This window comes from Pristiophorus japonicus, chromosome 6, assembly GCF_044704955.1.
Source record: "Pristiophorus japonicus isolate sPriJap1 chromosome 6, sPriJap1.hap1, whole genome shotgun sequence".
In the NCBI taxonomy this organism is placed as follows: Eukaryota; Metazoa; Chordata; class Chondrichthyes; family Pristiophoridae; genus Pristiophorus; species Pristiophorus japonicus.
In genome coordinates this window covers 126,072,910-126,087,247 of record NC_091982.1, presented here as the reverse complement: position 1 = coordinate 126,087,247, position 14,338 = coordinate 126,072,910, and the positions used below count along the sequence as shown (strand labels likewise).

At 52.1% G+C, this 14,338-nt stretch overlaps 1 protein-coding gene across 1 annotated transcript; it reads left to right on the top strand.

Moving 5' to 3' along the window:
- The first annotated feature begins 1,025 nt into the window (after positions 1–1,025).
- rpl36a (ribosomal protein L36A) lies at positions 1,026–9,763 on the top strand. The gene is made up of 5 exons (XM_070883187.1): positions 1,026–1,100; positions 2,765–2,870; positions 3,230–3,297; positions 8,258–8,380; positions 9,687–9,763. Exons 1-5 carry the CDS (start codon positions 1,098–1,100, stop codon positions 9,705–9,707), a joined length of 321 nt encoding a protein of 106 aa, XP_070739288.1. The 5' UTR covers positions 1,026–1,097; the 3' UTR covers positions 9,708–9,763.
- Positions 9,764–14,338: the final 4,575 nt, after the last annotated feature.

The following is a 14,338-nucleotide window of genomic DNA, read 5'->3' as shown; positions in this document are numbered from 1 at the left end:
TCTCCCTCCCCTCCCTCTCTCCCTCCCCTCCTCCTCCCTCCCCCTCCCTCCCTCTCCCTCCTCTCCCCTCTCCCCTACCCCCTCCCTCTCTCCCTCCCTCTCCCCTCCCTCTCCCCCTCTCCCCTACCCCCTCCCCTCTCCTCCCTCCTCCCTCCCTCCCTGTCCCTCTCCCTCCCTCTCCCCCCCCCTCCTCCCTCTCTCTCCCCCCCTCCCTCCCTCCCTCTCTCTCCCCCCCCCTCTCCCCCCCCCTCCCTCTCCCCCTCTCTCTCTCCCCCGCCCTCCCTCTCTCCCCCCTCTCCCTCCCTCCCTCTCTCCCTCCCTCCCCCCTCCCTCCCTCTCTCTCCCCCCCTCCCTCCTCCTCCCTCTCTCCCTCCCTCACCCCCTCCCTCCCTCTCTCTCTCCCCCTCCCTCCCTCCCTCCCCCTCCCTCCCTCTCTCTCTCCCCCTCCCTCTCTCTCTCTCCCCCCTCCCTCTCTCCCCCCTCCCTCCCTCTCTCTCTCCCCCCTCTCCCTCTCCCTCTCCCCCTCCCCCCTCCCTCTCCCCTCCCTCCCTGTCCCTCTCCCTCCCTCCCTGTCCCTCTCTTTCCCCCCCTCCTCCCCTCCCTCCCTCTCTTTCCCCCCCTCCCTCTCTCTCCTCCCCCCCTCCCTCTCCCCCCCATCCTCCCTCCCTCTCCCCCCCATCCTCCCTCCCCCTCTGCCTCTCCCCCTCCCCTCTCTCTCCCTACCTCCCTCTCCCCTTCCCACTCCCCCTCCCCCTACCCCTCCGCCTCCTCCCTCCCCCTCTTCCCTCTCCCTCTCCCCCTCTCCCTCCCTCCCTCTCCCCCTCCTCTCTCCCCCTCCCTCTCTCTCCCCTCCTCTCCCCCCCCTCCCTCTCTCTCCCTCCCTCTCCCCCTCTCCTCCCATCTCTCCCTCCCCTCCCTGCTCTGCCCATTGTCTGCTCAATGCTCAGGTCCTCCCAGCGCACAATCCCGCAGTCCTCCCAGCGCCGCTCTTGCTTCCGATATCCCTGAGCGTTCCAGTATCCCAGCATTCCTCGCGGGCTATAAGTGGTGCGCGGTGACGTCAGCGCGCTCTCTCCAGGCGGGTCGGGCTCGGGAAGATGGTGAGAGTTGGAGTCTGAGGCCTTGGAGATGATCGGCCGCCATCCGCGCCGCTCAGCGCCTGGCCCGGCCAGGGCAGCACCCGGAGCTGGTGCCCGGAGCCTGGGGGACCGGCCGATGGCGGAATTGGGCGGCGGGACAGGAGGATGGCTGGGCCACGGAGGGGGGGGGAACACTCGGCTCCGCAGCTCGGTGAGCGGCGGGGCCCTGGGGGGAGGGCTGCCGCTGCGGTCCTCCTGCCCGGCCCCTGGGGGAGGGCTCCTGGGGCGGCTGCCTCCCTTGGTCAAATAGCCCATGGGATCCAGGGCCAAGTGGCAAGTTGGATCCAAAATTGGCTCAGAGGCAGGAAGCAAAGGGTAATGGTCGATGGGTGTTTTTGTGACTGGAAGGCTGTATCCAGTGGGGTTCCGCAGGGCCCAGTGCTGGGTCCCTTGATTTTTGTGGTATATATCAATGATCTAGACTTGAATGTTGGGAGTATGATTAAGAAGTTTGCAGATGATACTAAAATCGGCTGTGTGCTTGGTAATGAAGAAGAAAGCTGCGAACTGCAGGAAAATGTCAATGAACTGGTCAGGTGGGCAGAACAGTGGAAAATGGAATTCAATCTGGAGAAGTGTGAGGTAATGCATTTGAGGAGGGCTAACAAGGCAAGGGAATACACATTAAATGGTAGGGCACTGAGGTATAGAGGAACAAAGGGACCTGGGAGTGCAGGTCCACAGATCCCTGAAGGTAGCAGGCCAGGTAGATAAGGTGGTTAAGAATGTATATGGAATACTTGCCTTTATTAGCTGAGGCATAGAATACAAGAGCAGGGAGGTTATGCTTGAACTGTATAAAACACTGGTTAGGCTGCAACTGGAGTACTGTGTGTAGTTCTGGTCACCACATTACAGGAAAGATGTGATTGCACTGGCGAGGGTTCAGAGGAGATTTACAAGAATGTTGCCTGGACTGGAGAATTTTGGCTATGAGGAAAGATTGGATAGGCTGGGTCTGTTTTCTTTCGAACAGAAGAGGCAGAGGGGTGACCTGATTGGAATCTATAAAATTATGAGGGGTCTGGATAGAGTGGATAGGAAGGACCTATTTCCCTTAGCAGAGGGGGTCACCAACCAGGGGGCATAGATTTAAAGTAATTGGTAGGACGTTTAGAGGGGATTTGAGGGGAAATTCCTTCACCCAGAGGGTGGTGGGGGTCTGGAACTCACTGCCTGAAAGGGAGGTAGAGGCAGAAACCCTCACCACATTTAAACAGTACTTGGATGTGCACTTCAAGCGCTGTAACCTACAGGGCTATGGACCGAGAGCTGGAAAGTGGGATTCGGCTGGGTAGCTCTTGGTCGGCCGGCGCGGACACGATGGGCCGAAATGGTCTCCTTCCGTACTGTAAATTTCTGTAACTTGGGGAGGAGCCATTGGGTCTGGGTCCACATGGAACTGAACCCTGTGCAAAGCACCATGGCGAGGAAAGATAGTATTGGGCTGTGGTGACACGCTCCTGTTCACTGGGGCCTAGGTATTGTGCTGTAGAGCGTCAAGTTCAGTGGGAGCATGCTGCTCGAGTTGCTCGACGGTTTTCTTCCCTTGTGTCGCTGTCTTCAGCCTGATGTTGACCAGAAGTGCGCTCAGTGATTTTGACTCCTTCTCTCTTCCTGTGCAGGTCAACGTACCGAAGACCCGTAGGACATACTGCAAGAAATGTCGCAAGCACCAGCCACACAAGGTTACCCAGTACAAGAAGGGAAAGGACTCCTTATATGCACAGGGTAAGTTGGCAAGCGCCGGGTGTAATGGCACGGTGATAAATGGCGCCTGTGGTCAGAGCTGCCCAGTGTGCAGCCGCTCTACCTGAGGATGCGGGCAGCTCCTCTTGCTCGCTGGTTATCACCTGCCCTGGAAAGGCTATTTGGGCGGGAAGCTCGCACCACAACACTGCCTCCAGGAGTTTAACAGTGGCGACGTGCATTGGCTTCTGATCTGCAAATTAACTGCTCACCGAACGAGAGCTGATTGTGTTGGGCCTTTTTACAATGGGAAGAGGTATTCAATGGTTTAGTGTCCTGTGTTGAGGGATGTGGGGTTAATATTGTGATGGGGCTATGTCTAACTGCAGCTTTTCCTACAGGTAAGAGGCGTTACGACAGAAAGCAGAGTGGTTATGGTGGACAGACAAAGCCGATATTCCGAAAGAAGGTAAGAGGGGAGATTGGAATGCGTGCGGAGGTGCTGTTAAGCCGAGGCGCCCCCCCCCCCCCGAGGGATTGTATAAATCCCTCGCTATTTTAAAGGGCAGCGGGGTAGTTCTCCCAATATTTATCCTCAACCAACATCACTGAAACAAGTTGTCATTCGACCTGTTGTGCCTAATTGGATGGATTAGTCTTGTGTGATTCTCTACCACTTCCACTGCTCGAATCTGTGACCTTGTGTCCGAGTAACCAACTGGATCTCCTCCGACATGTACTTTACTGATTTACCTCCTCTGAGTCAGACGGTCGTAGGTTCAAGTCCCATTCCTGGACTTGGACACATGATCTAAAAGGTGCAGCACTGAGTGAAGTGCCGTCTGTCCCCTTGGGTGGGAAATCCCACACGCTATTGGGGGAGGAGCAGCGTCCTGGTCAACATTAATCCTCCGTCAAAATCGCCACAATAGATTATCTGGTCATTATCACATTGCTGTTTGTGGGAGCTTGCTGTCCCCAGACTGGCTGTACAGTGCTTTACAATGTCCTGAAGTTATAAAAGGTGCTGTATAAGTGCAAGTCTTTTCCTGTTGGTCTCATCAGGGTTGCTGAGAGGCCTGATACTTCCTCTTACTCCTTATGCGTGCCTTGGTTGGGTGTATCGGTTTTACCAATCCCTGCTACATACGGGATTCGGGAGTTTTTTTTGGGGCTGTGAGCTGTCTTTCGTGGACTGTTGGGTAATATTGTCAGGTGTGGGTCTATACAGGGTATCTTCTTAGGTGGTCCCTCGAATCGAGGATGACTTTCTTCCACACCAAAAAGGATGAATTCACAGGTGTTTCAATGAAGGACCTAATATTCCAGATCCCGAACTCCATCCTGAAGGGTGGAAGATGCCTGTGCGTGGATTTTTTAAACGTATGGTGGCCGTTGCACACCAGCCACCACTTGGGCTTGACAGAGCCAGGTCTTGGTCCAGTGGCAAGGGTTAACTTAAGACAACTGGAGAGCAGCTCTGCTGCATGGACCTAGTACGCACACATATCACAGTGTGTAGATACCCAGCTGTGGCGGTGTTTCAACATACTCAAGAAGATTAAAGCATCAGCCACCCATCACTCCCAGTGCTCGCACCAATTCCCGCTCGTCCATCACCCCCTGTGCTTGCACCAAGTCCCGCTCGTCCATCACTCCCAGTGCTTGCACCAAGTCCCGCTCGTCCATCACCCCCTGTGCTTGCACCAAGTCCCGCTCGTCCATCACCCCCTGTGCTTGCACCAAGTCCCGCTCGTCCATCACCCCCTGTGCTTGCACCAAGTCCCGCTCGTCCATCACCCCCTGTGCTTGCCAACCTACACTGGCTCTCAGTTAAGCAACGCCTCGACTTCAAAATTCTCATCCTTGTTTGCAAATCCCTCCATGGCCTCACCCCTCCCTATCTCTGTAATCTCCTCCAGCCCCACAACCCCCCCGAGATGCCTGCGCTCCTCTAATTCTTCCCTCCTGAGCATCCCCGATTATAATCCCTCCACCATCGGTGGCCGTGCCTTCTGTTGCCTGGGCCCCAAACTCTGGAACTCCTCCCTAAACACCTCTGCCTCGCTACCTCTCTTTCCTCCTTCAAGATGCTCCTTATACATACCTCCGTGACGACTGCGCTAATTTCTACTTATGTGGCTCAGTGTCATTTTTTAATCATAACACTCCTGTGAAGCACCTTGGGATGTTTCACTACGTTAAAGGTGCTATATAAACACACATTGTTGTAAGGTTGCTGCCTCGATGCCTCCTTGATGTGTGTGGCGCTGTCCCTGTGCCCACTGCTGGTGGCAGGGTGGGTGTGAGGTCACCAGTAGGTGGTGAGCTAGGTCTGGAATGCTGGTGCACTGCGACAATAAGATCCACTCGCCATCCTGATCAGCACCATAACTGGAATACTGACACTAATGGAACCCTCCCCATTTTATGCTGTGCTTGGCTGGCATTCCGTCTCCCTCTAGACCACTCCTGTGAGGTGCCTTGGAACGTTTTACTCCGTGAACATGAGAATTAGGAGCAGCAGTAGGCCATTCGGCCCCTTGAGCCTGCTCCACCATTCAATAAGATCATCATCTATCTCAACTTCACTTTCCTACACTATCCCCATATCCCTTGATTCCCTTAGTATCCAAAAATCTATCGATCTCTTCTGTCTTGAATATACTCAAAGACTAAGCCTCCACAGCCCTCTGGGGCAGAGAATTCCAAAGATTCACCACCCTCTGAGTGAATTAGTTTCTCATCTCAGTCCTAACCCCCTTATCCTGTGACCCCTGGTTCTAGACTCCCCAGCAAGAGGAAACATCCTCCCAGCATCTACCCTGTCAGAATGCTCTGTAAAGTGCTATATAAATGCAATATGTTGATGAGATTGACAGTCTTGTTGGGTAAGGGAATCTAATTGATCTGGAGCTCTGGCAGGTAAATGGGGCAGAGGCACAGATCAGCCATGATCTATTAGAATAGCAGAACAGACTCGAGGGGCTGAATGGTGTCCTGTTCCTATATATGGTCGGGACTTTTAGTAAAGCGAATGAGTGCAGGGAGGGTGGGTCAGAGGCTGCAGACATCATTCGGTCCCCGTTTTAGTCATACATGCTGTGTTTATGTTTTCACTCTAGATTCCTGTGTGTGTTTGTAATTGAAAGTGTTGATGTGAGCTTGTCACTAATCGCACTGTAAGAAGCACTCCCATGGCCCGAGTTTACAGACACAATTCCCTTTATAAATATAAATGATGGCAAATCTTGTTGGCCAGATGAAGATTTTTAATTTTGATGCATGTTTTCTCTAATATTGTTTAGCTGTTACAACAACAACTTGTATTTATATAGTGCCTTTAAGGTATCGAAACGTCCCAAATATGGCACCAAGGTTGCGAACAGTGTGGTTCAGTCTCGAATAGATGCTAGGGAGAGGGATGGAGTCAGGTTAGGGGACACAGTTTGTGGCAGGGACCGAAAACAATGGCCTCGGTAAATTGGAGACAATTTCTGCTCATCCAGAACTGGATGTTGGAGAAGCACTCTGACAATTTAGAGACCGAGGGCAGTTTTAGGACTGTAAGAAGTTGATGGGTTGCAGCCTGGCCCTGACTTGAAGCAAGACCTGGAGATTGCTGCCTGATGTGATTCTGTACTCTGGGTACTCGCAGCAGTGAGTAAAATGGCTGCCATTTGTCGGGTTAGTGTTCGCTTGGTCTGCAGCTCGTGCTTACAACCATAGACACACGGTTGGGGGGGGGGCCTGCTGGTATTTAATCTGGGGCTGTTTAGGAATTTGAAAAGTGGGACTAGTAAAGGAAGAAAGACTTGGATTTATATATCGCCTTTTAGGACCACTGGACATCTCAAAGTTTTGGAGTGTGGTCACTTGTACCTGCATAGCAGTGAGCTGCTGTGAGAGAGGCATTATCTTTCCTTCACTCACGGCTCCCGGTTATCACTGAACATGCTGTGGACTTCCCAGACATTTAGTTTGGATACTACATTGCCCAAGGCACCAGGCACAGCATTTATATAGCGCCTTTCATTACATCAGGACCCAGAAGGCTTTTACATCCAGTTGATGTCCTTTTTGAAGTGTAGTCACTATTGTAAAGTATGAAACGCGGCAGCCAATTTCTGCACAGCAAGCTTCCACAAACAGCGATGTGATATTGTCCAGGACACCGGTAAGAACTTCCCAGCTCTGAGGTTGTGTCATGTGATCTTTTATATCTACCTGAGCGGGCAGGCGGGTCATCGATTTACAGCAATGAAGTACTTTTGAAATGTAGTCACCAAGTTTGCTCATCTGAGCTGTGACTGACTGGCGGGTGGGCAGTGCCCGCGGATTGGTCCCCGAGCAACAGTCCACACCGAGGGCAGAAACCTGGGCATATAGTGTTAGCTGCTGGGCCTCCCAGAGAACCTGTGGTTTTCCCAGTGACTAGTCGCTCTTACTCCCCATCTCCTCCACAAGACATTTTCCTCCAGTGGGGGTCTTGTACATTGGCTGTAATTCGAATTGGATTGTTCTCAACAAAATGGTCGGCTTAATTCAAGAAGACTGGGCGTGTAAAAAGTCTGTACCTTCTGAATTGGAGTGCTGCCTCTGAGCCAAGTTGATGAGAATTCCTCCATGTCAGCTGTGGCTCAGTGGGTCGCACACCCATCTCAGAGTCAGAACATTGTGGGTTCAAGTCCCGCTCCGGGGACTTGAGCCCATGATCCAGGTTGGTCACTCCAGTGCAGTGCTGAGGGAGTGCCGCAGTGTCAGAGATGCCGTCTTTCGGATGAGACGTTAACCTCGTGCGGATGTAAAAGATCCCACGGTACTAATCGTAGAAGAGCAGGTGAGTTATCTCAGGAGCCCTGGCCAATATAATCCCTCAACCAACGTTAAAACAGATTATCTGGCCATCCTCACATTGCTGTTTGTGGGATCTTGCTGTGTGCCAAGTTGCTGCCATGTCTGCCTCCTTCACAGGCAATTCATTGGCAGTTTGGAACTTGGGGTGTCCTGTGTGAGTGACTATAAATACTTATTCCTTGGGTCCTTTCCTCCCTCACCCAAAGCTGCTGCCCCTAGATGTTGGTGGTTCAGTGCCAGTCGCCTGACATAAGTGTCCATTCTTTGTGTGAGGCTGCATCATGAGTGTTGGCAGGGAGAGCGTCACACACAGCCAATCCTGTCCTCGCCCGATACTGGGTCCAGTTACCAGCGATCGGGCGCTGCCCGACGTGGCATTAGCTAACTGGGCTCAGCCTGCGAGCTTCTGGCCCGTGCCGTACCCTAACCCACAGCGCCATCAGGGAGCTTTTTGCTGGGCGTGGAGTATTTACACTCTGCAGCTGGTGGTGATGTCGCTGGGGTACCGGCACTGTCATCTCGGTAGGGCCACCCAGGATCTGACCGGTACTTTATGCACCTTGTGATTTCAGGCCAAGACCACAAAGAAGATCGTGCTGAGGCTGGAGTGCGTGGAGCCCAACTGTCGCTCCAAGAGAATGCTGGCCATCAAGAGGTGCAAGCACTTTGAGCTGGGAGGGGACAAGAAGAGAAAGGTAAGCATGCCCGGGGCTGAGGGGTTAACGGGTCTGTTATCCACACGCCATGCTTTCCATAGATGGAGGGCAACGAAGGTTCACCAGACTGATTCCTAGGATGGGGGGGATTGTCCTATGAGGAGAGATTGAGCCGACTAGGCCGATATTCCCTAGAGTTTAGAAGGATGAGAGGTGATCTCATTGAAACATACAAAATGTTTAGATCTTGACAGGGTAGATGCAGGGAGGATGTTTCCCCGGGCTGGGGAGTCTCGAACCAGGGGTCACAGTCTCAGAATAAGGTGTCAGCCATTTAGGACTGAGATGAGGAGAAACTTCTTCACTCAGAGGGTGGTGAGTCTTTGGAATTCTCTGCCCCAGAGGGCTGTGGAAGCTCAGTCTTTTGAGTATATTCAAGACACAGATCGATAGATTTTTGGATATTAAGGGAATCAATGGATATAGGGATAGTGCAGGAAAATGGAGTTGAGGTAGAAGATCGCCAGCCATGATCTTATTGAATGGCGGAGCAGGCTCAAGAGGCAAACTGTTGGAGCAGTCTTCCTGCTTCCTAAGTGGTGCAGATCCTGAATTCATGCCAGATTGGTGATCTCACCTTGTGCAGAGATAGGGTTCTGATTGTTGCCCCGGGAGTGTTTGATGGGATGGTGTAGAGGGAGCTTTACTCTGTATCTAACCCTGTGCTGTACCAGCCCTGGGAGTGTTTGATGGGACAGTGTAGAGGGAGCTTTACTCTGTATCTAACCCATGCTGTACCTGCCCTGGGAGTGTTTGATGGGACAGTGTAGAGGGAGCTTTACTCTGTATCTAACCCGTGCTGTACCTGCCCTGGGAGTGTTTGATGGGACAGTGTAGAGGGAGCTTTACTCTGTATCTAACCCGTGCTGTACCTGCCCTGGGAGTGTTTGATGGGACAGTGTAGAGAGAGCTTTACTCTGTTTCTAACCCCGTGCTGTACCTGCCCTGGGAGTGTTTGATGGGACAGTGTAGACAGAGCTTTACTCTGTATCTAACCCGTGCTGTACCTGCCCTGGGAGTGTTTGGTGGGACAGTGTAGAGAGAGCTTTACTCTGTTTCTAACCCATGCTGTACCTGCCCTGGGAGTGTTTGATGGGACAATAGGTACACCAACCATTACCTTACAGCTGTTGGGAAGGGGGTTTAAATGTGATGGTAATAAAGGCAAATCCCCTTTGGTGGAGGATGTTGTGCAGTTTGAATGGTGGCAGTACCCCTGGACGATGATGCTGCTGTGAGAGTTGATATTTTGGATGTTCGCTAACCTTTGCTCCTTGTTTTGCAGGGCCAAGTCATCCAGTTTTAAGCTGCATTCTGTACAGTTTTTGGAATACAGATTCACAATAAAAATTATGAAAATGTTATGTTTGCCATTGATTGCTTTCTTCCCCCACCTTTGAGTAATTGGTGCAGGATGGATTGTAATACATTTATAAAACAGCTGGAGTATTGCCAGCTGGAGTATTCTCATTCTGGGCACTGCACTTTAGGCGAGATGTTGAGGCCTTGGAGTGGGTGCAGAGGTGTTTTATAGAACAGTGTCGGGTATGAGGGACTTCAGTTATCTGTAGAAGCTGGGAATGTGCTCCTTGGAACAGAGAAGATTAAGAGATGTGATAGGGGTTCAAAATCTTGAATTGTTTTGAGGGCTGTCAGAGGGTGGTGGGGGTCTGGAACTCACTGCCTGAAAGGGTGGTAGAGGCAGAAACCCTCACCACATTTAAACAGTACCTGAAGTGCCGTAACCTACAGGGCTACGGACTGAGAGCTGAAAAGTGAGATTAGGCTGGGTAGCTCTTGGTCGGCCGGCACGGACACGATGGGCCGAAATGGCCTCCTTCAGTGCTGTAAATGTCTATGATGGTAAAATGAGTAACTTTTTCCAGTGGCAGGAGGATCAGTAACCAGAGGACTCCAGAGTTGAGGTGATTTGGAAAAGAACCAGGCCCAACTTGAAACTTTTTTTAACACAGCGAATTATGATCAGGAATACACTGCTTGAAAAGTCGGTGGAAGCAGATTCAATAGTAACCTTCAACGGAGAATTGGATACGTTGGTAAAGCATTTACAGGGCACCGGGGAGAGAGCAGGGAAGTGGGATTAATTGGATAGCTCTCCATCATCAGCATAGGCAGTCCCTCGAAATCGAGGAAGACTTGCTTCTACTCTAAAAGCTGTAATACGAGAACCACAGTCTCAGGTGGGACAGACAGTCGTTAAGGGATGGGTGGGGACAGATTTGCCTTGATGTTCTTTCCGCTGCCTGCGCTTGGTTTCTGCATGCTCTCGGTGATCAGCACCCTCCCAGATGCTCTTCCTCCACTTAGGGAGGTCTTTGGCCAGGGACTCCCAGGTCCTGATGGGGATATCGCACTTTTATCAGGGAGGCTTTGAGGGTGCCCTTGTAATGTTTCCTCTGCCCACCTTTGGCTCGTTTGCCGTGAAGGAGTTCCAAGTAGAGCGCTTGTTTTGGGAGTCTTGAGTCAGGCATGTGAACAATGTGGCTTGCCCAATGGAGCTGATAGTGTGGTCAGTGCTTCGATGCTGGGATGTTGGCCTGGTGGAGGACACTAACGTCCGTGCGTCTGTCCTCCCAGAGGATTTGCAGGATCTTGCGGTGACATCGTTGGTGGTATTTCATCGTTGCTGCTGCTCCCACAGTGCTGCTGGGTAGCAAGCTCCAGGATATTGCCCCAGTGGCTAATTTCAAGCCTGAAAATTAGGTTTTGGAAATTCCTCCCGGCAGGCGTTCCTTTACATCCAATCAGTTCTTACAAGCAGTTTGAAAACCAGCTGCAGCTCGCATTCCTGTAGTGAGCCTATGATCGTGTGCAATATGTTAACCACAACTCACGTGGGGCTAAATTAATTTTTGATTAGTAAATAAAAATGGTTGGTCATGTTCTCTCATTCGCACGGTGGAAGCATGTTAACTTCAAGCTTTGGGTGTTGGTAACATGGTAAGACATAAAGCAGTGCACGTGTTTTGGTGATCTACAGTGATGTGCAGCACTGGTGAAAATGCCCGACTTTGCCCCATGGAAACACCAGAGATCTGCAGAGAACGTTGTGCACGCAATGACCGCTCCACCTCGCTGGATAAACAAGCCCTGCCCAGAACAGGCGGCCGAGCAAGGCAGAGCATAGGCAAGGACCAGCAGCATCGAATGGTGGGGAGTTGGGTTGTCTGGATCGAGGGCGGAGGGTAGGTCTCGATGCGGAGTGGTGGGAAGGTGGGTGATGTTTTGGAAGAAAGTAGGGGTGGGTCCCTGGGAATATTTACAGGGAGTATACGTAACTCAGTGTTTACAAGGGGTACCCGGGAGTGTCAGTTTTTACAGGGGGTCCCCCGGGAGTATGTCAGTATTTACAGGGGGTCCCCGGGAGTGTGTCAGTATTTACAGGGGGTCCCCCGGGAGTATGTCAGCATTTACAGGGTGTCCCCGGGAGTATGTCAGTATTTACAGGGGTTCCCCGGGAGTGTGTCAGTATTTACAGGGGGTACCCGGGAGTGTGTCAGTACAGGGGGTCCCCCGGGAGTATGTCAGTATTTACAGGGGGTACCCGGGAGTGTGTCAGTTTTTACAGGGCATCCCCGGGAGTGTGTCAGTAATTACAGGGGGTCCCCGGTATTGTCAGTATTTACTGGGGTCCCTGGGAGTGTACCAGAATTACTGGGGGTCCCCAGGAGTGTGTCAATAATGACAGGGGTTCCCTGGGAGTTTGTCTGTTTTTACATGGGGTCCCCGGGAGTGTGTCAGCATTTACAGGGGGTCCCCGGGAATATGTCAGTATCTACAGTGGGTCCCCCGGGAGTGTGTCAGTAAGTACAAGGGGTTCCCGGGATTGTCAGTATTTACAGGGGTCCCTGGGAGTGTGTCAATAGTAACAGGGGGTCCCCGGCAATTTGACAGAATTTATAGGGCATTCCCGGGAGTGCGTCAGTATTTACAGGTGGTCCCGGGTGTGCGACAAGATTTACATGGTGTCCCCGGGAGTGTCAGTATTTACAGGGGACCCCAGGCAGTATGTCACAATTTACAGGGGGTCACCGGGGAGTGTGTCAGTCTTTACGGGGGATCCCTGGGAGTGTATCAATATTTACAGGGGGTCCCTGGGAGTGTGTTAGTATTTACAGGGGGTTCCCGGGAGTGTGTCAGTATTTACACGGGGTCCCCAGGAGTGCGTCCGTATTTACAGGGCATCCTCGGGAGTGTGTCAGTAATTACAGGGGGTCCCCGGTATTGTCAGTATTTACAGGGGGTCCCTGGGAGTGTGTCAGTCTTTATGGGGGATCCCTGGGAGTGTGCCAATATTTACAGGGGGTCCCCGGGAGAGTGTCAGTAATTACAGGGGGTCCCCGGGTGAGTGTCAGTATTTATAGTGGGTCCTTGGTGGTTTGGATCTATTTACAGGGGGTCCCTGGGAGTGTACCAGAATTACTGGGGGTCCCCAGGAGTGTGTCAATAATGACAGGGGTTCCCTGGGAGTTTGTCTGTTTTTACAGGGTGTTCCCGGGAGTGTGTTAGTATTTACAGAGGGTTCCTGGGCGTGTGTCAGTTTTTACAGGGAGTCCCCGCGAGTGTGTCAGTATTTAAATGGGGTCCTCGGGCGTGTGTTAGTATTTACAGGGCGTTCCTGGGAGTGTGTCAGTATTTACAGGGGTTTCCTGGGCGTGTGTCAGTTTTTACAGGGAGTCCCCGCGAGTGTGTTAGTATTTACAGGGTGTCCTCGGGAGTGTGTCAGTATTTACAGAGGGTCCTCAGGAGTGCATCAGTATTTGCATGGGGTCCCTGGGAGTGCGTCCGTATTTACAGAGAATCTCCGGGAGTGTGTCAGTATTTACAGGTTGTCTCCGGGAGTGTGTCAGCATTTACAGGGGGTCCCCGGGAATGTGTCAGTATTTACATGGGGTCCCCGGAAGTGTGTCAGTATTTACAGTGGGTCCCCCGGGAGTGTGTCAGTAAGTACAAGGGGTCCCCGGGATTGTCAGTATTTACAGGGGGACCCTGGGAGTGTGTCAATAGTAACGGGGTCCCCGGCAGTGTGACAGAATTTATAGGGCGTTCCCGGGAGTGCGTCAGTATTTATAGGTGGTCCCGGGTGTGCGACAAGATTTACATGGTGTCCCCGGGAGTGTCAGTATTTACAGGGGACCCCAGGCAGTATGTCACAATTTACAGGGGGTCCTCGGGGAGTGTGTCAGTCTTTACAGGTGGTCCCCGGGAATGTGTCAGTATTTACAAAGGATCACTGTGGTGTGTCAGTATTTACAGGGTGTCCTCAGGAGTGTATCAGTATTTACAGGGGTCCCCGGGAGTCTGTCAGTATTTAAAGATGGTCGCCGGGAGTGTGTCAGTATTTAAAGGGAGTCCCTGAGAGTCTGTCAGTATTTAAAGGGTGTCCTCGGGAGTGTGTCAGTATTTACAGAGGGTCCCCAGGAGTGCATCAGTATTTACATGGGTTCCCCGGGAGTGTGTCCGTATTTGCAGAGAGTCCCCGGGAGTCTGTCAGTATTTACAGGGGGTCCCCGGGAGTGTGTCAGCATTTACAGGGGGTCCCCGGGAGTGTGTCAGTATTTACAGGGGGTCCCCGGGAGTGTGTCAGTATTTACAGGTGGTCCCTGGGAGTGTGTCAGTATTTACAAAGGATCACTGTGGTGTGTCAGTATTTACAGGGTGTCCTCAGGAGTGTATCAGTATTTACAGTGGTCCCCATGAGTCTGTCAGTATTTAAAGATGGTCGCCGGGAGTGTGTCAGTATTTAAATGGAGTCCTTGAGAGTCTGTCAGTATTTAAAGGGTGTCCTCGGGAGTGTGTCAGTATTTACAGAGGGTCCCCAGGAGTGCATCAGTATTTACTTGGGTTCCCCGGGAGAGTGTCAGTATTTACAACAGGTCCGCGCGAGTGTGTCAGTATTTACAGGGTGTCCCCAGG

Bases quoted from the DNA above. Each gene is read 5' to 3' on its own strand.
- rpl36a (XM_070883187.1), top strand. The intron at 2,871-3,229 runs GTAAGTTGGCAA...CTTTTCCTACAG, and splicing joins GGACTCCTTATATGCACAGG to GTAAGAGGCGTTACGACAGA. The intron at 8,381-9,686 runs GTAAGCATGCCC...CTTGTTTTGCAG, and splicing joins GAGGGGACAAGAAGAGAAAG to GGCCAAGTCATCCAGTTTTA.